The 24,198-nt window shown below is 43.5% G+C and overlaps 1 protein-coding gene across 2 annotated transcripts; it reads left to right on the forward strand.

Moving 5' to 3' along the window:
• The first annotated feature begins 51 nt into the window (after positions 1-51).
• Positions 52-22,926, forward strand: itga2b (integrin, alpha 2b). Of its 2 annotated transcripts, XM_044332638.1 has the most exons (32): positions 53-232; positions 696-772; positions 2,357-2,487; positions 2,595-2,695; positions 3,979-4,144; positions 4,229-4,278; positions 4,370-4,415; positions 4,512-4,625; positions 5,004-5,048; positions 5,165-5,208; positions 7,368-7,433; positions 7,515-7,567; positions 7,685-7,757; positions 8,353-8,488; positions 8,714-8,899; positions 8,985-9,030; positions 9,479-9,580; positions 12,261-12,316; positions 12,411-12,562; positions 15,279-15,392; positions 15,479-15,546; positions 15,677-15,812; positions 15,905-15,997; positions 16,663-16,742; positions 17,051-17,131; positions 17,228-17,333; positions 19,642-19,797; positions 20,260-20,346; positions 21,311-21,430; positions 21,517-21,618; positions 22,022-22,144; positions 22,592-22,925. In XM_044332638.1, exons 2-32 carry the CDS (start codon positions 708-710, stop codon positions 22,652-22,654), a joined length of 2,961 nt encoding a protein of 986 aa, XP_044188573.1. In that variant the 5' UTR covers positions 53-232; positions 696-707; the 3' UTR covers positions 22,655-22,925. The 2 variants fall into 2 exon arrangements, with proteins under 2 accessions (XP_044188572.1, XP_044188573.1); XM_044332637.1 differs by having other exon boundaries at positions 52-772; positions 22,592-22,926.
• The last annotated feature ends 1,272 nt before the right edge of the window (positions 22,927-24,198 follow it).

Below are 24,198 nucleotides of genomic sequence, written 5' to 3' on the forward strand. Positions count from 1 at the left end.
AGTGAGTGAGTGAGTGAGTGAGTGAGTGATTGATTGATTGATTGTGTGTGAGTGAGTGAGTGAGTGTATGTGAGTGAGTGAGTGAGTACTATACTGTGTATACCATGGTTATGCCCTTACTGATTTTAATGACCCTGTGACCTTTCCTATGGTGCCATCCTCAGGACAACCTTTACAGCTTCTTCCTGTAAAGGTGACATTTTGGAGATACAAGGTTCCCACCTGACATGAGGTAGTACAAAGATGCATTACAACATTATGAACAAAATAACTAACAAGAAAAAAAGAGCAGAGCTGCAGCGTGAAACAGTCAGAGAAACATGTGTTTGACCGACAGCAGAGCAGGACCCTGAATGCACCACCAACAGGAAGTGAAAATAAAAATAAAACTCCAGAGAAACAGATAAACAGTCTTTTATTTTGAGCTCCTATCAGACAGGAAACAGCAGCCAAATGTGGTCTAACTGGCAGCTGGCTGTCAATCATCTGTATACATACACACACACACAATCACACACAATCACACACACACACACACACACACAGGGTTTATATAACTGAGGAACACACAACAGCTACAGTCTCTGAGCAGACAGACGGGTGTGATGTGTGTCAGACAGACAGGTGTGATGTGTGTGTTCAGGTGTGTGTGTGTGCTGCTATGTGTGAGTGTGTGTGTGTGTCTGAACCTGCAGGATGAAGCTGTGATGTTCAGCGGACCGACAGGAAGTCTGTTTGGATTCTCTGTTGATTTTCACACCTTCAACAACAAGTAAGAAACCCTAAATTAACATTAAATTAACTCCTGGCTAACGCTGAACTAAACACACCAGTGACATGTGGGTTAACTAACTTAACTTAAACACTTAACTAACCACTTAACTCACGTATTAACTGAAACTGTTTCTAACCCTTTAATCCCACATTTAACCTGCTTTATGTATCACCTGATTAATTAATTATTGAGGTATTTAATTAATACCTCAATCAACCCCTTCACTCATCATGTCAGGTTCATTTATGTTGGTTAAAGGACCAGTTCCCAGTGTTACCAGTGTTTCCAGTATGTTAAACCAGCAGTCAGGTGATCAAGTAATCATTCCTCCTGTTCATACTGGATATTAAAAGATCCTTCAAATGTGTTTTCAATGGAAGTGATGGAGGATAAAATCCACAGTGTGTCCACACAGTCATTTAAAAGTCTGTGTGAAGCTTCTATTCAGCTTCAGCAGTCTGAGTTAGTCATATCAAGTGGATATCTGACACATTTACAGTCTTTTTAGCATCAAATTCCCTCTTTGTGTTTCCTCGGACAGTGTTTCCCTGTTGAGCTGCAGGTGGAAGTATAGTAACAAAAAGAGGAACTTTGGTACTAAAAAGACTGTAACGTTGAAAGATATCTACTTGATTTGACTCATTTGGACGCTGAAGCTTCATATTAGCTTCAGATAAACTTTAAAGACATTTTTGCACAGAAGGAGGACTGTGGATTTCGTCCTCCATCACTTCCATTGTAAGGTCATTATGAAGGGATCTTCTAATGGTCAGTATGAACAGGAGGATTTGGGCTCCTGACTGTTGGTTTAAGACACTTGAAACCACACTTAACCTGCCTTGCTAACAAAAAAAGATATTTCTGGGGTCCTTGAGGAAGAAGGTCTGAGGGTCCTTAGAGGAGTTCTGGGGTGTCTGAATAAGACATTGTCAGGTCTTTGAGGGAGTGTTGGGCTACTAAAAGAAGTTTAAAGGTCCTTCAAGAGAACTGCTGAGCTATTCAAAGAAGTTCCAGCATCTTAGAAGAAGCATTTTGAGAACGACCATGGGGTCCTTGAAGAACTTCTGGGGATCTTTCAAAAAGGTTTGAGGTCTTTGATGCAGACTTGATGAAGACGCCTTTGGGTTCTAAAGGAAGTTCAAACATCCTTCAAGAAAAAGTCCTGCAAGAGAACATTCTGGGGTACTAAAAGAAAAAGTATGGGGCCTCTGAAAAAGAAGTCCTTGAAGAAGATCTGGCGTCCTCGAAGAAGATCTGGGGTGTCATGTACAAGAAGTTCTGTAAAGAAAAGAACTTTAGGTCCTTTAAGAAGCTCTAGAATCCTGGAAGAATAGGTCTTAAGGTGCTGGAAGAAGTTCTCAGTTCCTTAAAGAGGACATTCTGGGATCCTAAAAGATGTCCCGAGGTCCTTGAAGAAGAAGTTTTTGGGTCCTAGATGAGATTCTCGGGGTCCTGGTACAAAACTTTTTTGAGGTACTTAAAGAACTTCTGAGATTCTTGAAGAAGTTCGTGAGGTCCTTGAACAGTCTCAAGAGTAAACCCACATTAGCAACACTAAGATGTGAGTTTCTGTGTCTGCAGGTCCTTTGTTGTTATTGGAGCTCCTAAAGCCAACACCAGCCAATCAGGTGTGATGGAGGGAGGGGGCGTGTTCCTCTGCCCCTGGTCACCTGCAGGCGGGACCTGTAACATCATCAAGTTTGACGTGACAGGTGAGCTTCTGATCTCTCTACTTCTTCACTGATTTGTTTCAGGAGGACATGTCTTCCAATCAGATCACTGATGTGATATTTAGACTGACGTGTCGTACCTGTCACAGGTGACGAGGTCTACAGCAGAGATGATCTGTTCTTCCAAACCTTCAAGAGTCAGCAGTGGTTTGGAGCTTCGGTGCGATCAATCAGCAACACACACTTACTGGTGAGTGAGCTGGTGGTTGAGTAGCTGGTCAATAGTGGAAAATAATATTCTAGAGTTCCCAGTATTCCCAGTAATAATATTGGAAAGTAATCCTTTCTTGCCAGACGTATTGCTTTGTTATAGACAGTCATTGCGTCTTTGTGAACTGTGAGTCTAGTTTTCCTCCATTTTCTTTCAGCTGCCCAACAGATTCTCTTGATCTCATTAACAGGAGGAGATTCTATCAGTCCACCTCTTTTAATTTTTAGTGGAGCAACAGTATTTAAAGCAGATGGTGATGCATTATTGAAAGTTTCAACCATGTCATTTAAAGAACAGTCACAGCTGTGTGACTCAACGGATCTCATCATAGTAGAAAATACTGTTTCAGCTTCGTCATCTAAGAATCTCTTTTAAACCAAAAATTCCCTTTTTGTCTTTGTTAAGGTTATGTTGGCATCAAATATGCACATTAATGATCAGAAATAGGTAATTCAAATACTGATACATTATCAATGTTTAACCCTTTTGTTATTACTAAATCTAAGTGTTACCATGGTGATGATTGGCTTCATTTACATGTTGGGTAAATTCATAAGCTCCACAGCTTTGGAGTCACTCCTCTTATTAATATGAATGTTCAGGATGAACCATCATATCTGGAGACACCAAGTGAGATCAGCTCTGAGAATTCCTGTAGGAATAGTGATGAATATCCTGGTGGTCGATATAATATAATGATGCAGACATACAGTGGGACGAGATTCAAGGCATCTCAGAGACTGTAAAGCCTCACCTACTACGTACTTTAAGGCTAAATGGGAGAAGGAAGGGGGAATAGCTTAGCATATGCAAAACACAACTCACACTTCATTACAACTAAAATAAAGAGTAAACAAACTGGTTCATGTTGGTGGATATATGGGGATACAGACGCAAACCAGACATTTTTGGGAATGTCATAAATTACACTAATTTTGGGAAAACATGCATGTTACAATTAAAGACATTCTAGGATAAGCAAAATTATATGTACCTTGGAAGTATAGAGTGAGAAAAATGTTTAGTTAATAAATGGAAGAAATGGATGATTTATGACAGTGGAAAATGCTTATGGACTAAGTGACATATAAATTTGAGGATACTGGATGTATATACACTGATAAAAGTCATAAGTTAACATCCACAGTACTTTTGGTAAATATTTTAAAAAAGAGAAATCTACAGATATCTATATATGAACATTAAATTCATAAACGGTCCCATGATGCAGCTTAAAAACCAGTCGTCTGCTCACCTGTCAGGCGTGTGCGCCGCTCTTCCATTTGAACGTTCAGAGGCGAGGGGCGGAGTCAGGGAAGACACCTGTAGGGAACTGCCTCCTATTGGACCAGAGCACTGGAAGCTCCACCTACTTCTCCCCCTGCAGAGGGATCATGATGGAGGAAGACTACAAAAGGATGAATAACAGTAAGACACAAAGAGAGGAAGACAGTACAACCTGTCTGTCTGTCTGTCTCCAGCTCTCATCTCTGTCTCTCTCTTGTTGCCTAGGAAACGACCAGCGCTACTGTGAGGTTGGCTTCAGCTCTGACATCACCAAGGTGAGTCACACCTGCAGGTGCTTGGTCAGCAGCAGGTTAGGTGACGTAAACGCTGTATAAGGTGACACTAACGGTGTCTGTGTGGTTGTAGGATGGTCGGCTGCTGCTTGGAGCTCCAGGAAGCTTTTACTTTCAGGGTGAGTGGAGACACTTGCTGGTCACAAACACCCGTTACACCTGACTCAATGTGTGATGTTATGATGTCACAAAGGTTACCACCGTGCTGATTTCAGGTCAGGTCATCACGGTGGCTGTGAGTGACGTCATAAACAGTGGGCGGAGCAATTATACTTATGTGGCTGGCATAAGCCAATCAAATGAGAGGGAAGCATATGACGTTTATCATGGTGAGTAGAGCTTCTATTCTTAAAGGTAAACCTGTGCTGACTCGCACTTCTTTCAATTGTTACTACATTTCCCAGGATTCCTTTGGATTCAGAACTGTGTTTCTCTAAGAGACACTGTGAGATTATCTGACACAAACCAAAGCACAGATGCTTTTTTAAAAATTTATCAGTTGACACAATGAACTTCCCCACATTCATTCTGCTAACTAGCTACCATTAGCACATTGCAGAGTTAGCCTGAAGAAACAAACTGAAGCTAGTCAGCTGCTCTGTTGTTGGTTCATCTTACAGAATATTTCAAACACACACAACAACAAACAATGGACAATGAGGTTCTGTTTTCTAATGACTGCAGTTCTGTGTATGTGTATCTGTCAGGTTACTCAGTGGCCAGTGGTCTGCTGACTGGAGACTCCATCCCAGGTTAATATGATATGATATGATATGATATGATATGATATGATATGATATGATATGATATGATATGATATGATATGATATGATATGATATGATCAATAACTGTGTGTTTGTTTTTCAGATTATCTGGTTGGTGTTCCAAATGACAGAAACACAGCAGGATCAGTAAGGATCTTTGGTTTTTATCCTTACCTTTGCATTTTAATTTGTGTGTTGATTAGGTATTAGGTGTATTTTATGTATCATGGCTGCACACAATGGTTAAGTAATCAATGCCATGACTGTGCTATGTTTGTCTTATTTGTCCATTGCACAAATGAGGTTCCTCATGGAAAATAAAGTCAATAAACTGTAGGTGTTTTAATAGTTGAGATCGTTGTGGTTGTTTGGTATTTGACTCCCTGAAGCGTGTCATTACACTTGGCGTCTGATTACTGATTGTTGTCTCATCAGAATATGAAAGAGGAAGCTGGAGGCTGTGATTGTTGCAATGAGCATAGTTGAATTCTTGCTCTTCTTATGTTTGATTTTCCAGTGGAGTTCTGTATTGAGGCTGGAGTCAGAGAGGATTCTCATTTTAGGAGTTTGTGCTATCTTTCTCGGCAAGAGTGTCAAGTTTAGAGCAAATAAGGTGAAACAATTTCCACATGGTCTGTCAGTAGCTGTTCTGGAACTTTTGATCATATCATTTGATCAGCCCAGCCTGTCCTCACAAGAAAAATGACACTAAAATTCAGGCCAACAAACACAACTTATAGTTAAGTTTACACCATCTAGCAGCTGATGTAATTATGACCTGGGGAAGTGACACTGTTCAGGTGACATCAATATAAGGTGACTTTCTGATTGGGAAGAGGCGGGTAGGGAGGATGGCTTCATAGTTAGCAAGATGGCAAAAAGGCAAAAAGTTTGCCTCTGTGGCTCAGCTGTGTTTTTCCCCAAAAGAAGGAATATATCTCACTGGTGTTTTTCACCACGAGTCACCATGGCTCAGTTGTCCAAACCATGATCTTTCCCTAAACATAACCAAGTGGTTTTTGTGCTTAAACCTAATCAGACCTTTAGATCTGCTCTGTGGTTTAGATACACCTATAGACCTGTTCTGTGGTTTAGATAGACTTTTAGACCTGTTCTGTGGTTTAGATAGACCTATAGACTTGTTCTGTGGTTTAGATAGACCTATAGACCTGTTCTGTGGTTTAGATAGACTTTTAGACCTGTTCTGTGGTTTAGATAGACCTATAGACCTGTTCTGTGGTTTAGATAGACCTATAGACTTGTTCTGTGGTTTAGATAGACCTATAGACCTGTTCTGTGGTTTAGATACACCTATAGACCTGTTCTGTGGTTTAGATAGACCTATAGACCTGTTCTGTGGTTTAGATACACCTATAGACCTGTTCTGTGGTTTAGATAGACCTATAGACCTGTTCTGTGGTTTAGATACACCTTTAGACCTGTTCTGTGGTTTAGATAGACCTATAGACCTGTTCTGTGGTTTAGATAGACCTATAGACCTGTTCTGTGGTTTAGATACACCTATAGACCTGTTCTGTGGTTTAGATAGACCTATAGACCTGTTCTGTGGTTTAGATAGACCTTTAGACCTGTTCTGTGGTTTAGATACACCTATAGACCTGTTCTGTGGTTTAGATAGACCTTTAGACCTATTCTGTGGTTTAGATAGACCTATAGACCTGTTCTGTGGTTTAGATAGACCTATAGACCTGTTCTGTGGTTTAGATAGACCTTTAGACCTGTTCTGTGGTTTAGATACACCGATAGACCTGTTCTGTGGTTTAGATAGACCTATAGACCTGTTCTGTGGTTTAGATACACCTATAGACCTGTTCTGTGGTTTGGATAGACCTTTAGACCTGTTCTGTGGTTTAGATAGACCTTTAGACCTGTTCTGTGGTTTAGATAGACCTATAGACCTGTTCTGTGGTTTAGATAGACCTATAGACCTGTTCTGTGGTTTAGATAGACCTTTAGACCTGTTCTGTGGTTTAGATACACCTATAGACCTGTTCTGTGGTTTAGATACACCTATAGACCTGTTCTGTGGTTTAGATATACCTTTAGACCTGTTCTGTGGTTTAGATAGACCTATAGACCTGTTCTGTGGTTTAGATAGACCTATAGACCTGTTCTGTGGTTTAAATACACCTATAGACCTGTTCTGTGGTTTAGATATAGCTTTAGACCTGTTCTGTGGTTTAGATATACCTATAGACCTGTTCTGTGGTTTAGATAGACCTATAGACCTGTTCTTGTGCTTGTGTATTGTGCTCTCTTCTCACTGGTTAACTGTGTGTTAACAGGTGAAGATCTACGACGGCAGGCGCAGAGGATCACTGACAGTTTCCCACAGCTTCCAGGGAGCTCAGGTGAGAGCATGATGTCATAAAAACTTAAACGACATCATATCTGTTTGTTACCTTCACCTGTGGTCTGTCTTTCTCCTGCAGGTGGCGTCATACTTTGGACACAGTGTGGCTGTGGCAGACATCAACAGTGATGGGTGAGGAGACACAAATAAATTCTGCAGTAGAGTTTGTCTTATTGGAGCTCAGTGTTTTAGTGTTTCTCAGTGTTTTTGCTTGTTTCTGTTTGGTATAAAAGTAAAACCTCTCTGTAGTTTAGATGATGTGCTGATTGGAGCTCCTCTCTACATGGACAGAGTGAAAGAGCAGCTACAGGAACGAGGACAGGTCTGGAATATTACCTTGTTTCTCCCACTGTCATTTCGCCCAAATGTGTTTTTATTTTCATTTTGTTGTCTTTTCTGTGCAGATTCCAGCATGAATAAGTAACACAGTTTATTTATGATGATCCTTTGTGTTTTTGTTCAGTCACTTGTGAAAAGATGTATTCCTGTTAGATCTGGCAATCTGACTCCAGTTGTGATCTACATGCTCAGTGTGCTGTCCACCATTTACTTAGCTGATCAGTTTGTGCTTCTTATGACTGTTGGGAGTAATAATATATTCAGTCTGAAGCAGTCTGAAGCAGTCTCCACTGGTCTTAACTAGTTTCAACTAACCAGTCTCAACTATTCTCTTGTCAGAAGAAGTCCCAGCTGGTCTAAACCAGTCTTAACTCATCTGAACCAGTTTAAAACAGTCTTCATAACCTCTTCTTACAGAGGTGTCAAATTTACAGTACTCACATCATCAGTGTTTTTTATGATTTATCAGATTATTTTATGTTTGATTCTGAAACGTATTATTTTATTTGTCGCACATTGTAATTATTATACATGTATAACGTTGTAAAAGCGTTTCAGTGCTGTTCTTATTGTTCCAGGTGGTTGTGTACCTGCAGAGAAGACACACCTCCTTCCTTTCCCATCCTGACCAATCACTAATTGGCCTCTCCCTGTATGGGCGGTTTGGCTCCGCCCTCGCTGTGCTGGGTGACCTGGACATGGACGGTTACCAAGGTAACCATTGACAACACCTCCATATTTTAGAAAATGTTCCGCTGAGATTCTTCCTGAACATGATGGACGATCTGCTAGCTGTTCCTAGCTTATCATGCTAATTGCTGACAGTTAGAGTTGTTAGCTAATGCAGCTAACAGCTAACTCTGCCAGTAAAACAAAGAACAAACAAAACTCACCAAACTCTCAGGAACCAATCAGATATGACCTGCTCTCTCTTTTCAGACATCGCTGTTGGTGCTCCCTGGTCAGGTGACAGTGGGCAGGGTCAGGTGTTTGTCTACCTGGGCAACAAGAACGGTCTATCAACCACGCCCTCCCAGGTGATTGACAGCCCATTGCCTAGCAGCAGGACAGCGTTCGGCTTTACACTGAGGGGCGGGGCTGACATTGATGGGAACGGATACCCAGGTGCGCTCTGAGAGGCTTTTTTTCATATTACTGTATATCAATTATCCATAATAAATGATCAATAATCCTCTCTGTGTGTCTGCAGACCTGCTGGTGGGAGCGTGGAGTGCAGACCGAGCTTTTGTTTACAGGTGAGACGTCATCAAATCTACAGAGAACATCTGGTTCAAAACGTGTACATGTGATCTTGTCACTGATCACATACTGTATATTGATATATTAATCAGTTTTGACCAGTTAAACAAAGTGTGATTTATGTTTTATTTGAATCATTTTTTAAGAGGTAAAATTGTTCATTAAATCATTGGAAAAAAGCAAATATTAGTCAGACAATATTAATATAATTTTGTGTAGCAGAAATGTTCCTTCTTTGCTCCTTTCCTTGTATTCGTGATGCGACCCCACAGGTGTATTATGTGACAGTCTGTGGGGGTCCTGATCCGCTGGTTGGGAACCACTGACCCATGTATCTGATAAAGGACTGATGGGATGAACAAACAGACTGTTTTCCAGCTGTTTTCTGTCAGTCATGTGATGACATTGTAAGTTTGCATGACACTAGTGTGTTTGTGTGTTCAGGTCACAGGCGGTGATCCGGTCCAGAGTTTATGTCTCTCTGCTGCCAGACTTCCTGAATCCAGACGTCAAACTGTGTCATCGAGAAAACACACTTGTGTCCTGGTAACTAACTAACAATGAACTTACTGATTATCAAAATAATAAAAAAAGGAAAGACTACATCACAAAAACCTACTTGTTGACTTAAAATACAAAAAGTGAATATTCTGAAAGTTCTTGAAAGAGCTCTGTGTTCTCAAGATATGTTACAGTGGTTCTTGAGGGAGTTTTAGGGTTTTCAACAAGGATTCTTTGGTAGATCGGAGGATCCTTAAAGGTGCAACATACAACATTCAGCCACTAGATTTCAGCAAACCAGCTATTTGCTATGTAAAGATTTAGTGGAGTAATGGTGTCCTGAGCAGAGAGTGAAGTCAAACTCCCTCTGCGTGTGTTGTTGGGCATCAATCATGTGGTCAGACAAAGGAAGGCCTACTTGTAAACTCTGAAGCCACGTTTGTCCCTTTAACCCCTGAAACAAAGGAGCAGCGCCAAAATGCTGCTCTCACAGACTCCATCTCCCAGCCTGCCCCGGCAGCTCACACCTTGCTGTGAAATCTGGGAGAACCCCAAACTCTTAACTCTCATTGGCAGAGATGCTCCAACACCAGGGGAAGACACAGCGACGCAGCTGTGATATCACCACAGCTTTAAGAAGTGGCAGAACAGAGACACCGTTGCCTTTCCAATGTTACTGCAACAGAGAAAACTCTGCTTCCTCCGTGAGCCAGTTTACTAAAAGAGATAACCCCATGCACGTGTAATTCCCCTCGCCGAGTTTGAAGAGCCTCCCCTTGCTGGACGAGCTGAGACCTCGCCACGTGTTCGTCCAAATAAGATCTCTGTATCCGAGAGACAGACTGCTGCTGCAGCCCTGCGCTCTCGCTGCCTGCAGAAGGAAGAAAGGATTTCTTCACAGAGATGAAGGACAGCGTCCGTGCCCCGCTCGTCTTTAACTTAGTCAGCTCTGCTGTTTTCACCAGCAACACAGCGAGGATCAGCTGCCATCAAACCCGCAGACAGAGTGTGAAAACAGCCCCGTCAGCCTCCGAGCTGAGGAATGGAGCCAGACCCAAAAGGCAGACTTTTACACACCCTACTCGCTTTCTGAAGTGACACAGGTAAGCCTAAGGCTGGGCAGAGAGTATGAAATTGTGTGTTACTTTCAGCTTTATTGCTGTTGTATGTTGTGAACTGACGGACTGCTCTGAGGAGTATTTGCTGCCTGTTTAGGTGTGTTCACCATGCTAGACTGTTTTTGTGTTTGTCCCACTCGGGACTGCTGTGTTTGTGCCACCACGAGTGAGAAAGTAAGTTGCTTTGTCGATTGACAAATCAGACAGCATGCATTACAGACTGCTGTCTGTACGCTCACTCTCTGTGGACAAAGCAACCGCTGCTCTCCCCCACGGTCCCAGGACTTCACCATGTGTTTCTCCTCCTTTCTTTCTCTCTCTCGTTACTAACACTCACACACACCCACATACACAACACTCGCACACTTTTACACATCTGGTGGACACATAACGTGGAACACAGCGACGCTCTGCCCCTTGTCATTTATCATCAGACGTGTAATTTGGGCGACTTGGGCGAGTATAGAGCACAGAGATGCCAGTCGGCAGCATCTCGCTATTGTTCTAACGAATATCTAAAGGTACTGCGGTCACATCCACCATTTGGTCCTCATGTGACATCATCTCCGTCCGACTGACGTCCGCCATCCTTGAGATCGTGTGACATCATCTCATGAGATCACATCCGCCATCTTGCCCACAAACACACAGACATATTAGCATTCTAGGTTAACTCTTTTATGAGACTATCTCACTGTCTGGTTATTGGTCCCAGTTTCCAGGTGTTGCCCAGTTATTATTCATCAATATTAATAATTTTATTTATTTTAAAAATTAATATATCGGTTCAGGGGCCACTTTCTTTTTTCCCCCCAACTTTATTGAGTAAATGATGCGCACATTTGTTTTGGTCTGAGACGCTGGTGTTCTAGTGCGACATCTAGTGGTGCTGAATGTTGTATACTGCACCTTTAAAAACTGTCTGAAGTTGCAGGTTTTGGGGGTTTTAAGGTCCTTAAAGAGATTCCAGGATCCTTGAAAAACTCTTGGGGTATTTAAAGGGCAGGTTCACAATTTTTCAAGTGTGTCTTAAAACAACAGTCAGGAGCCCAAATTTCCTCTTTGTGTTTCCTCGGACAGTGTTTCCCTGTTGAGCTGCAGGTGGAAGTATAGTAACAAAAAGAGGAACTTTGGCACTAAAAAGACTGTAACGTTGAAAGATATCTACTTGATTTGACTCATTTGGACGCTGAAGCTTCATATTAGCTTCAGATAAACTTTAAATACATTTTTGCACAGAAGGAGGACTGTGGATTTTGTCCCCCATCACTTCCATTGTAAGGTCATTATGAAGGGATCTTCTAATGGTCAGTATGAACAGGAGGAATGATTACAGCAAGAAAAACAGGTTTAATGTTCATTTGGACTCCTGAAGGTTGTTTTAAGACACACTTGAAAAACTGTGAACTTGTCCTTTAAACAGGTTTTATGGAGTGGATCCAGAATGCATCAGAGGGTCTCTGGGTTAAAGATTCCAGCTGAAAGTTGATGTAGAGTCTGGTGTCATCTGCATATTGACAAATGTTAATATTGTGTTGTTTTAAAAAGATTACAATAAAATGTTTTAATTAAATAAAATTCAGAACAGATGTTCTCTCTCTCATTAGTTTTGTAATCCAGATGTGTGTCTATGTGTCCGGCCACAGGATTCCTCAGCAGACAGGTAATCTCTTTGTACAGCTGAACACAATCATCTATGCAGAATTTCATTGATGGTGACGTCATTTTTCTATCTGTCTGCTAATTGGCTGAGGCAGTACTGGGGATGGAGCTACAGCTGGACAGAATGAAGCAGCCAATGGCAAAACGGACCCTGCTGCTGTCAACCAATCAGCCACAGGAGACAATGAAGCTGATTGTACAATGGGAGGTGGGCGTGGCCTGTGTCAATCGGACCGCCTACCTGAGGGTGAGTCACCCACTTTGGATGTTATCACTTGATTGAATGGGCGTTATCAGTGGTTATCAGCCTCATAGATGTGGTTTAGAAGGGGCCTGCTACACCTGCTGTAGGTGCATATCGACAGATCGGAATAGGACCATGACACCCACGAGTAAGTAAGTAAAAGTAAGTAAAATTTTATTTATATAGCACCTTTTTTTAACACAGGTTACAAAGTGCTTTACAGTGACATTGGGACACAAAGAAAATAGGACACAAAAACCATGAAAGACACATTCAAGAACACAGCAAGCATACAGTCATCACCCGGAGCACACACTTGAATTTATGAAATGTTATGAGAAAGTCATTCTAAAAAAGTAGGTTTTTAGGTGTTCTTTGAAACAGTCAACAGATTCAGCTGATCTGATGGAAGTGGGGAGATTGTTCCAAAGTCTGGTTGCCAGGGCAGCAAAAGCACAGTCACCTTTGGTTTTTAGTTTGGCACGTGGTACGGCCAACAGGTTTTGGTTGGAAGACCTAAGTGACCGCATGGTGGTATACGGCTTAGTAGCTCGGATATATATGCAGGAGCTAAACCGTGTAAGGCCTTATAAGTGATTAAGAGAATCTTGAAATCAATCCTGAACTTCACTGGCAGCCGATGCAATGAGGCTAAAACAGGGTGATGTGGGATCTATGGCCAGTCCTACTTAATAGCCTCGCTGCTGTGTTTTGTACAAGCTGAAGACGTGACAGGTCAGCTCGGCTAAGGCAAGTGAAAAGGGAGTTACAGTAATCGAGACAGGAATAAATGAAGGCATGAATGATGTGCTCTAGGTCCGAGGCTGACAGTAATGGTCTGATTTTTGCAATGTTCCTGAGTTGAAAACATGCTGTTCAAATTTCAAATTAGGGTCAAATATAACGCCAAGATTCCAGCGTTAGTTTTGGCATAGAGGGCAAGTGGGCCAATATGCTGAATGATGCCTCTAGCAGTATTTTCAGGGCCAAAAATGAGAAGCTCAGTTTTGTCAGAATTTAACTGAAGACAGTTAACAGACATCTAGTCCGTTATCACAGCTAAACAGCTGCGGAGAGTGTTTAGGTTGCTAAAATCATCTGGTTTTACAGAAAAATATAGCTGAGTGTCATCTGCATAGCAATGATAGGATGTACAGCCAAGGCGACTGATTATCTGTCCAGCATATACAAAGAGAAAAGAACTGGACCAAGGATCGACCCCTGGGGTACCCCATATAGCAGCGGACTGGATGAGGACACATAGTGATCCACAGAGACAGAAATATGACATAAACCATTCTAGAGCTTTCCCTGAGATACCAACACATGTATTTAGTCGATTAATGATGATGGAGTGATCAAAGGTGTCAAAGACAGCGCTCAAGTCAAGTAAGACCAAGATGGAGAGTTCCCCCGTATCAGCCTGCATGAGGATGTCATTCATGACTCGTAACAGAGCAGTTTCAGTGGTTTTGACGAAAACCAGATTGAAATTTATTAAAGATAATATTTCTTTCCACAACTTGAAGAAGATGCTCAGCAACAACTTTTCCCAGTATTTTGGAAATGAAAGGTGGGTCTGAAATTGTTTAAAACAGCTGGATCTAGGCCAGGTTTTTTTTAGAAGTGGCTGCACACTGGATGTCTTAAACTGATCAGGGACATAACCAGAGGTGAGGGACATGTTTATTATAGTGAGTACAGCAGGGCCAATGACAGGAAGGACCTCCGAAAAGAAGGGGAAAGATATCAAGATTGCAGGAGGACAGGCGCAGATGAGAAATTGTCTCTATAAGGTTTTGCATGGTAATTGGGGCAAAATGGGTCAGTAAGAGTAGGTGATATGCTGCTACTTCCCATGATGCACTGAGCTCCTCTCTCCTCCTCTCCAACTATACGCATTCATGTACCATCAATGCATGTCACTAACTTGGCTTCTTCCCCGGAGTTTTTGTGCTTTCTCGTCTCACAGGATGAGGGACATGGTCTACCTGGTTATGGATGGCAGGAACCACGGCTGCAGGACGCCGTGGTGGCGTGGGCCTGTGGCTGTCCTGCCTTGACAGTCACTCCTGCTGTTATTGTTACTAGTTTTATTTCTATTATTATTATCGTTGTTATTGTTATTATTGTCCTTCTTTCTCTCTTGGGTTTCTTCCCGTTAAAGGGGAGGTTTTCCTGCTGCTGCTCGTGGAGGAATGTTGGGTCTCTGTAGATTAAAGAGTTCGGTCTCAACCTGCTCTATGTGGAAAGTGTCCTGAGATAACTTTTGTTATGACTTGGTGCTTTATAAATAAATTGTGTTGAAAACTGAATTACGTTACGTTATGTTACAAAATAATGATGTTTTATGATGTGACAATGCCGTGGTTCAGGTCTGGTTAGGGAAAGATCATGATTTGGGTTAAAATGATCACTTGAAACATGGTTAAACATGGAAACCATGACAGCTGCTAGATGGCGTCTGTAACTCAAAGGTGACCTCCACCTTGCTACAGGTGTAGCAGGCACATCTATGAGGCTGATAACACTGATAACGCCCAATCAATCGATTGATAACGTCTGAAGCAGGTGAGTGAATGAAGGAATAAAAATACACACACACACACACACATTCACACACACAATCGAGCAGAGTCACATCTGTGTGTGTGTGTGTGTGTGTGTGTGTGTGTGTGTGTGTGTGTGTGTGTGTGTGTGTGTGTGTGTGTGCACGCAGTCTGAAGAGGAAGTTCGGGATAAATTGAGTCCGATCTTCATCAGTGTCAACATCAGTCTCCTCAACACTACCCAGCATGCTTTGCTGCACGGGCAAACACACGCAGCTGCTCAGGTGAGTCTGACACACGTTAAACACTTTTATTTAATCCACCAATGACCTCACAAGTACAGAGGATTCATGTGTGTGTGTGTGTGTAGACCAGGATCATTCTGGACTGTGGTGCAGACAACGTGTGTATTCCCGACCTGAAGCTGAGCGCTGAGCCGTGAGTGAACAACACACACAACTACAGATTCCCTCGTCTCAGGGTTAGTGGCCAGTAAATAAGGGTCCTTACAAATATAGAAGTAAAGCTGTGTGTGTGTGTGTGTGTGTGTGTGTGTGTGTGTGTGTAGCCTGTCAGACAGTGTGTTGGTCGGTGAGGATCAGTCGGTGGTATTGTCGGTGTCGGCGGAGAACCATGGTGAGGGTGCGTACGAGACTGAGCTGGTGGTCCAAATCCCCGAACACACACACTTCCAAAGCAGTCGGGTAACACACACACACACACACACACACACACACACACACACACACACACACACACACACACACACAGTTAACATCCAGCTTCCTGTCTGCAGGGTGTGAACAGGCTGGTGTGTGTTCAGAGGAAGGAGAACCAGACTGTCGTCGTGACCTGTGACCTCGGAAACCCCATGAGACAAGGACACAAAGTAACACCCACGTGCACACACACACACACACACACACACACACACACACACACACACACACAGTTTGATAAATGGTTAAATGTCTATATTTGATTTGTTCGAAAGTAACAGTTGATAGTTCTGACATATTTAACAGGTTTTAATACAGTAAATATGTTTCAACAGGATATAAAACAGTAATTAAAGCTGCAGTGTGGGACTTCTGTCTGCACCTCTGACAGTGACAGTAATTACAAAAACGCTGTTGACATGTGCTTACGTCATAGGCTCCTCCGCAGCCTGCTCTGTCGCTACTGTTGTGGCTATAAAACGGTGTATAAATTGTTTTGAGTTTTGCGTAACCCACACGCAACGACTCGTTTCACTATCAGAATTTGATCCATTCGGTCCGCTGTTTTGAAAATCTAGAAGATCCGAACGATTCAATTATTTTATCCTCATTCAAGTTAGCAGAGAGCTAGCCGGAAGTACAAAACCACCAGATTACAAACTCTGCATGCTGTGAAACACTGAGAGATTTATCTGGTGCTGATGGTTTAATCCACATCGTGTGAACTCGTTTGGCTTGAATGTAACTGATGTTCATTTATGTGTAAAAGTTCCACTGCAGAGTAAATTTCACTGAATCGTTTTTCATGTGGTAACGTTGAAACGTGCGTCTGTAGCTGCAGACTCGTCTGGTGTTCAGCGTCGGCCGTCTGGAGGAGGTGGAGTCTCACATCACCTTCAACCTCAGGATCAGGAGGTACGAACTGTCTCTCTCTCTACCCGTCTGTCTCTCTACCCGTCTGTCTCTCTGTGACTAAAATCCTGTTTGATGCCTGACCTGTCTGTCTCTCTGCCCGTCCACCTGTCTGTCTGTCTCTCTGCCCGTCCACCTGTCTGTCTGTCTCTCTGCCCGTCCACCTGTCTGTCTCTCTGCCCGTCCACCTGTCTGTCTGTCTCTCTGCCCGTCCACCTGTCTGTCTCTCTGCCCGTCCACCTGTCTGTCTGTCTCTCTGCCCGTTCACCTGTCTGTCTGTCTCTCTGCCCGTCCACCTGTCTGTCTCTCAGTAAGAACTCAGTGAACTCCAGCAGTAACAAGGTCACAGTGAAGGTTCAGGTGAAAGCCGAGGCGACGCTGGAGATCAGAGGGTAAACAACAACAACAACAACAACAACAACAACAACAACACTTATCAATCTGTTCGATCACATCTACAGACTGATTGTGATCATGTGTGTTTTCAGAGGCTCCTCCCCTCCTGAAATCGTCCTGCCGCTCCCTGATTGGCAGCCTGCAATGCATCCTGGGAGTTTAGAGGAAGTGGGTCCACTGGTGGAGCATGTGTATGAGGTGAGACGGGTTCTGTGACCTCACAGGTCATGTGTATGAGGTGAGACGGGTTCTGTGACCTCACAGGTCATGTGTATGAGGTGAGACGGGTTCTGTGACCTCACAGGTCAGGTGTATGAGGTGAGACGGGTTCTGTGACCTCACAGGTCATGTGTATGAGGTGAGACGGGTTCTGTGACCTCACAGGTCAGGTGTATGAGGTGAGACGGGTTCTGTGATCTCACAGGTCAGGTGTATGAGGTGAGACGGGTTCTGTGATCTCACAGGTCAGGTGTATGAGGTGAGACGGGTTCTGTGACCTCACAGGTCAGGTGTATGAGGTGAGACGGGTTCTGTGACCTCACAGGTCATGTGTATGAGGTGAGACGGGTTCTGTGACCTCACAGGTCAGGTGTATGAGGTGAGACGGGTTCTGTGATCTCACAGGTCAGGTGTATGAGGTGAAATGGACCGAAACAACCACACAGAGTCCCTTTAGAGGAGGGGGTGGGCAAACAGTGGTCCCCTACCCAAATCTGGGTCTCCAGCAAAGACGTTTGGCTGTAAACAGCTTTTCACTGTCAGAGTTTATATCAACAGTCATTTTTATCCAGATTTGTATTAATGTAAGTTTCTGTAATTCTGTTGTTCCTCAGTTACTGATGGATACAGTTTCAATTATCAATGATATTCTTGAATTAATTAATAGAAATAAAGAAATTAAATATTGGAAATACAGGCCTGAGTTTCCCCCCGTTGAACAATGATGCCTGCCTTAGAGGAGGTGGTCTCATTCCCAAACCAACCCTGGAGCAGTTCTCTGTGGTGGAACGTGATCCGACCTCGATCTGACCGACTACCGGGTGAACTCTGTGAGTTTGAGCTCCCATAGCCAGGAGCGCTTTGCATGCTGGGATGTTGATGAGTGAGTTTAATAGTTACTAACAGCGAGTAGCTAGCCAGAGACTTAATCCAGAGGCCTTTCTCGATACCAAATCCGCAAAGTTCTGACTAAAAGTTCGACTCGGGAGCACAATCCCAGTCCTATAAGCACAGGCGGAGCCCTCTACTGGACTCTATGGCTAATACTCCTCCCAGTCACCCAACTGGGCCTCTGTGGATCCAAGCGTAGGCTGGCGAACCACCGTTACAGGCGGCGCAAGAACTACAACAGGGTGGGAGGGGGCCGTGCTGATGTGATGCTGACTTTTCCTGAGTGTAACTCAGTTTCATCGGAGGTTTGTCTCCGATGAAAGGAGACGGGGGGGGGGGGGGGGGGGGGGGGGGCCCGCGACCTCGGGGCGGCCCCCGCTGCAGTGGGGGTGTGGTGGTGACTCTGTTGAGGTGGTGTTGGAGGTGGTTGAAGCAGCAGAGGTTGTTGGTGCTCCACCCAGCCAAGTGAGAAGGCAGGAGGGCTGACAGGGCCTCTTCCTGGGGGGGCATATCCGGACAGTTCTGTAATTCTGGTGAATCAGTGGCAGATTTCCGAAGGTCAGCGACGTCATCGAGACGAGATGAGAGGTTGTCGTCATCGTCCATCAGAGAAGCCTGTAGCTGTCACTTCCTGTTATTTCCCTGTTCCAACTTCGTATAGTTGCATGTTGAAATCCCTCTGAGTTGATTGGAGGGTTGTTCAGATCACCTCTGTGTGTGTGTGGGGGGGGGGGGGGCAGCTTGGTGCGTTCTTCTCTCGGCCAATCAGGGGGTGACAACGCCCTTTTTCTGGGGTTTAAAAGAGGAGAGAAACTGGACACCCTGGTTTCTGATCTTTCCTCTGGTCTGTTTACGGTCTTCTTTACGTCTTTTGTCTTTCTGGTTTGAGGGAACCTGATGTGAGGTGGTTTCTTCAAGTGAATATTATTTGGTTTTTTAAATTTTTTCTTTGGCTTGGAGCTGGTTCTCAGGCTTCTTGCTGATTAGCTGGGTTCAGGGAGAATCAGCACCACCACAAGCTGCTTGGAGTGTCTCCGCCGAGGCAGTCCTGCAGTGAACATTAAAACAGATCTTAGCCATCACTGCCAGTAAGTGTGAAATGCATTCTGGGATACTTGGCTGTCAGATCCTGATGTATCCTCGATAAAACGGGGACACATACTGGGCTGGAGGTGGACTGTGAATTGGAACACAGACTGGGAACGGCTCAGGTCGGACCGGGGTCTGGCAGCGCAGAACATTATATTAGCCAAAGGAGCTACTTCCTGTTTTACGTTCTTACTCCCGCCTCAGACACGTCTGACCAATGAGAGGAGAGAACACTCTCACCTGTCTTGCTCTAATCTATTGATCCATGATTGATGATATTGATGATATTGATGATGTCGGTGTGTAGTTGAGGAACCAGGGTCCCAGTGCAGTGAACGCCCGGCTCACAGTGGACTTCCCGTCCACCTGGCGACATCACTTCCTGCTCTACATCATCTCCAACGCATCAGAGGAGTCCCTGAACTGCAGGACCAGGAACGCATCGCAGATAGACCCCTTCAAGGTCCAAACCTGTCTGTCTCTCACCTGTCTGTCTCTAACCTGTCTGTCTCTCACCTGTCTGTCTCTAACCTGTCTGTCTCTCACCTGTCTGTCTCTCACCTGTCTGTCTGTCTCTAACCTGTCTGTCTCTAACCTGTCTGTCTCTCACCTGTCTGTCTCTCACCTGTCTGTCTGTCTCTCACCTGTCTGTCTCTAACCTGTCTGTCTCTCACCTGTCTGTCTGTCTCTAACCTGTCTGTCTCTAACCTGTCTGTCTCTCACCTGTCTGTCTCTAACCTGTCTGTCTCTCACCTGTCTGTCTCTCACCTGTCTGTCTGTCTCTAACCTGTCTGTCTCTAACCTGTCTGTCTCTCACCTGTCTGTCTCTAACCTGTCTGTCTCTAACCTGTCTGTCTCTCACCTGTCTGTCTCTAACCTGTCTGTCTCTAACCTGTCTGTCTCTCACCTGTCTGTCTGTCTGCAGCTGGCTGGTAACTCCTCCAGTGTTTCTGTAGTTTCTCAGTTGAATCAGCAGGAGGAGACAAACTCACACACACAGACTCAACGTGTGGTAAATATATTATCTCTCTCTCTTTATATATATATATATATATATATATATATAAATGTATATTAACGTAGCACAAAAAGTAAGGAAATATGTGTTTGGTAGATTATTTCTTTGTTGAACGAAGCTTCTTGGTAATAAATCTTCTATCGTTGGAAAGTCTGTTTATTTCCCTTTTAAATGGAGCCACATTTGTAAGGAACATGCATTTGTGGGACGAGCAGCAGAGCTGAGTGTGTGGGTTGCGCCCATGAAAAATTTGCTAAATCTTCTCTGCCGATGCCAAACAGCTTATTCTGCCTGCGTGCTGACAGGGGGAGGAAACGGTCTTCTTGGGGTGTCGTCTTTTTGGGACGCCCACGTCACGGCCTGTCTCTGACATCCCGTTATATGGAGATGGTACTAGGGCTCACTCCAAATAATGCTGCGACTTGGTTTTTTGGAACACCAGCTTGAAGTTGCCCTATCGCACGGGCCCTATCTAGATCAAACGTGGCATGCTGATTCTGGGAGCAGACACCTACTGACCACTGTAGCAGGGCCCAAGCTCACAGGTGCTGCCTGGAGGCACCAGAAGCTCAAAACAAGAGTCAGTAGCAACAGCAGAATAAGCTGTTTGGCATCGGCAGAGAAGATTTAGCAAATTTTTCATGGGCGCAACCCACATACTCAGCTCTGCTGCTCGTCCCACAAATGCATGTTCCTTACAAATGTGGCTCCATTTAAAAGGGAAATAAACAGACTTTCCAACGATAGAAGATTTATTACCAAGAAGCTTCGTTCAACAAAGAAATAATCTACCAAACACATATTTCCTTACTTTTTGTACTACGTTTATACATGATGATAATAATGTATTGTTTAAAAAAAGTATAATGTTGTGCACTGTATTATATATTATACCGTGGGTGTATATATATATATATATATATGTGTGTGTGTGTGTGTGTGTGTGTGTGTGTTGTAGCGCTGCAGCAGCAGTGAGACGGGCTGTGTCAGGTTTGTATGTGATGTCATGGCGTTGGAGCGGGGTTCCAGCGCTGTGGTCCGAATATCAGCTCGACTGTGGACACACACACTTACACAGGTCAGAACACACACACACACACACACACACACACACACACACACACACACACACACAATGATGATGTCATCGTTTCCTTTCTACAGACTCCCTATCTGAACTATGAGCTTGTGTCATCCGCTTCCTATGATGTCATCAACGCATCATCAAGGGTCCAACCTCTTCAACTGCCGAGTGGACACACACAGGTATGCACACACACACACACACACACACATATACACACACAAACAAACACACAAACAAACAAACACGCAAACACTGAAATCTGAGAAAAAAATGAGTTTTGTTGCTGAGAACTGTGTGTGTTTGTGTGTGTTTGTATGTGTGTGTGTGTGTGTGCGTGTGTGTGTTTGTATGTGTGTATGTGTGTGTGTGCGTGTGTGCGTGTGTGTGTGTGTGTTTGTATGTGTGTGTATATGTGTGTGTATGTGTGTGTGTTTGTGTGTGTGTTTGTATGTGTGTGCGTGTGTGTGTTTGTATGTGTGTATGTGTTTGTATGTGTGTGTGCGTGTGTGTGTGTGTGTGTGTGTGTGTGTGTATGTGTTTGTATGTGTGTGTGCGTGTGTGTGTGTGTGTGTGTGTGTGTAGACTCAGGTCAGTGTGTTGTGGCGTTCTCCTGATGGAGAGAAAGAGGTTCCTATTGGCTACATCATCCTGTCAATCATCTCTGGGCTCCTCCTCCTGGGCCTGCTCTGTTTCATCTTCTGGAAGGTATTAATGATCAATCATCAATCTATCAGTCATCAATCTATCAATCAGTGAGTCAGTAGGATCAATAACTTCTTCGAGTGATTCTTTTTTCTGAAGGGAGTGTGGTTGAGGTAGGGTTACCATTGAGTTTGAGGTCAAAGGTCACTAATGTCTTTCTCTCCCTGTGTGTGTGTGTGTGTATGTGTGTGTGTGTGTGTGTATGTGTGTGTGTGTGTGTGTGTGTGTGTATGTGTGTGTGTGTGTTTGTATGTGTGTGTGTGTGTGTGTTTGTATGTGTGTGTTTGTATGTGTGTGTATGTGTGTGTGTGTGTGTGTGTGTGTGTGTTTGTATGTGTGTGTGTGTGTGTGTGTGTGTTTGTATGTGTGTGTGTGTTTGTATGTGTGTGTGTTTGTGTTTGTGTGTGTTTGTATGTGTGTGCGTTTGTATGTGTGTGTATGTGTGTGTAGTTGGGTTTCTTTAGGCGTGTTCGCCCCCCCACTGATGATGATGATGAGGAGGAGGAAGGATAGCAGTGATTGGCTGAAGAGTCACATGACTGAATAACAACATGTTTGAATATTTAATAGTTTGTTTTTTCATCACTTTCGCTTTACAAAATGTTCATGAAAGAATCTTTAATCATTCTTAATTATTGTAATTTATATTATAATAATTGATGTTAACTGTTAAAATTAAATCTATATTTTTATGTTTGTGATGTTACAGCAACACGTTTCACACGTTATTGATCCTGATGAACCAGAATCTTTCTGCTACTGTTTAATTCCAATTTTTGAAATAAAATTTCATGTTATTTTCAATGATTTAAGCACATTTTCATTCTTTTCATTGAACATGTTGAATTTAAGGATGCAAAAATGAACTTTATTGTTAATTAATATTGTGATTTTTTGATTTGTTGATTTGTTTCTGTTATAATTATAAAGATGGAAATATATTTAAGACAATTAAGTTTAAAAACAAACAAAATAAGTTTCATGAAAAGATTTCAGGAGAATCTCAGCTGACAGAAACTGTTCAGACTCTTCTTCACTGGTAGTTCGGACTCTTCTTCACTGGTGGTTCGGACTCTTCTTCACTGGTAGTTCGGACTCTTCTTCACTGGTGGTTCGGACTCTTCTTCACTGGTGGTTCAGACTCTTCTTCACTGGTAGTTCAGACTCTTCTTCACTGGTGATTCAGACTCTTCTTCACTGGTAGTTCAGACTCTTCTTCACTGGTGGTTCAGACTCTTCTTCACTGGTAGTTCAGACTCTTCTTCACTGGTGGTTCAGACTCTTCTTCAATGGTAGTTCGGACTCTTCTTCACTGGTGGTTCGGACTCTTCTTCACTGGTGGTTCAGACTCTTCTTCACTGGTAGTTCAGACTCTTCTTCACTGGTAGTTCGGACTCTTCTTCACTGGTGGTTCGGACTCTTCTTCACTGGTAGTTCGGACTCTTCTTCACTGGTAGTTCGGACTCTTCTTCACTTGTAGTTCAGACTCTTCTTCACTGGTGGTTCAGACTCTTCTTCACTGGTGGTTCGGACTCTTCTTCAATGGTAGTTCGGACTCTTCTTAAATGGTAGTTCAGACTCTTCTTCACTGGTAGTTCGGACTCTTCTTCACTGGTAGTTCAGACTCTTCTTCACTGGTGGTTCAGACTCTTCTTCACTGGTAGTTCAGACTCTTCTTCACTGGTGGTTCAGACTCTTCTTCAATGGTAGTTCGGACTCTTCTTCACTGGTGGTTCGGACTCTTCTTCACTGGTGGTTCAGACTCTTCTTCACTGGTAGTTCAGACTCTTCTTCACTGGTAGTTCGGACTCTTCTTCACTGGTGGTTCGGACTCTTCTTCACTGGTAGTTCGGACTCTTCTTCACTGGTGATTCAGACTCTTCTTCACTGGTGGTTCAGACTCTTCTTCACTTGTAGTTCAGACTCTTCTTCACTGGTGGTTCAGACTCTTCTTCACTGGTGGTTCGGACTCTTCTTCAATGGTAGTTCGGACTCTTCTTAAATGGTAGTTCAGACTCTTCTTCACTGGTAGTTCGGACTCTTCTTCACTGGTAGTT

This window comes from Thunnus albacares, chromosome 17 (assembly GCF_914725855.1).
Source record: "Thunnus albacares chromosome 17, fThuAlb1.1, whole genome shotgun sequence".
NCBI lineage: Eukaryota > Metazoa > Chordata > Actinopteri > Scombriformes > Scombridae > Thunnus > Thunnus albacares.

What these genes read in the sequence shown, in the direction of transcription:
- itga2b (XM_044332637.1), top strand. Translation starts at nt 606, where the DNA reads ATGTGTGTCAGACAGACAGGTGTGATGTGTGTGTTCAGGTGTGTGTGT. An exon ending in AGCTACAGGAACGAGGACAG is followed by an intron (nt 7,758 to 8,352) that starts GTCTGGAATATT and finishes TTATTGTTCCAG; the next exon opens with GTGGTTGTGTACCTGCAGAG. An exon ending in AAACACACGCAGCTGCTCAG is followed by an intron (nt 15,393 to 15,478) that starts GTGAGTCTGACA and finishes GTGTGTGTGTAG; the next exon opens with ACCAGGATCATTCTGGACTG.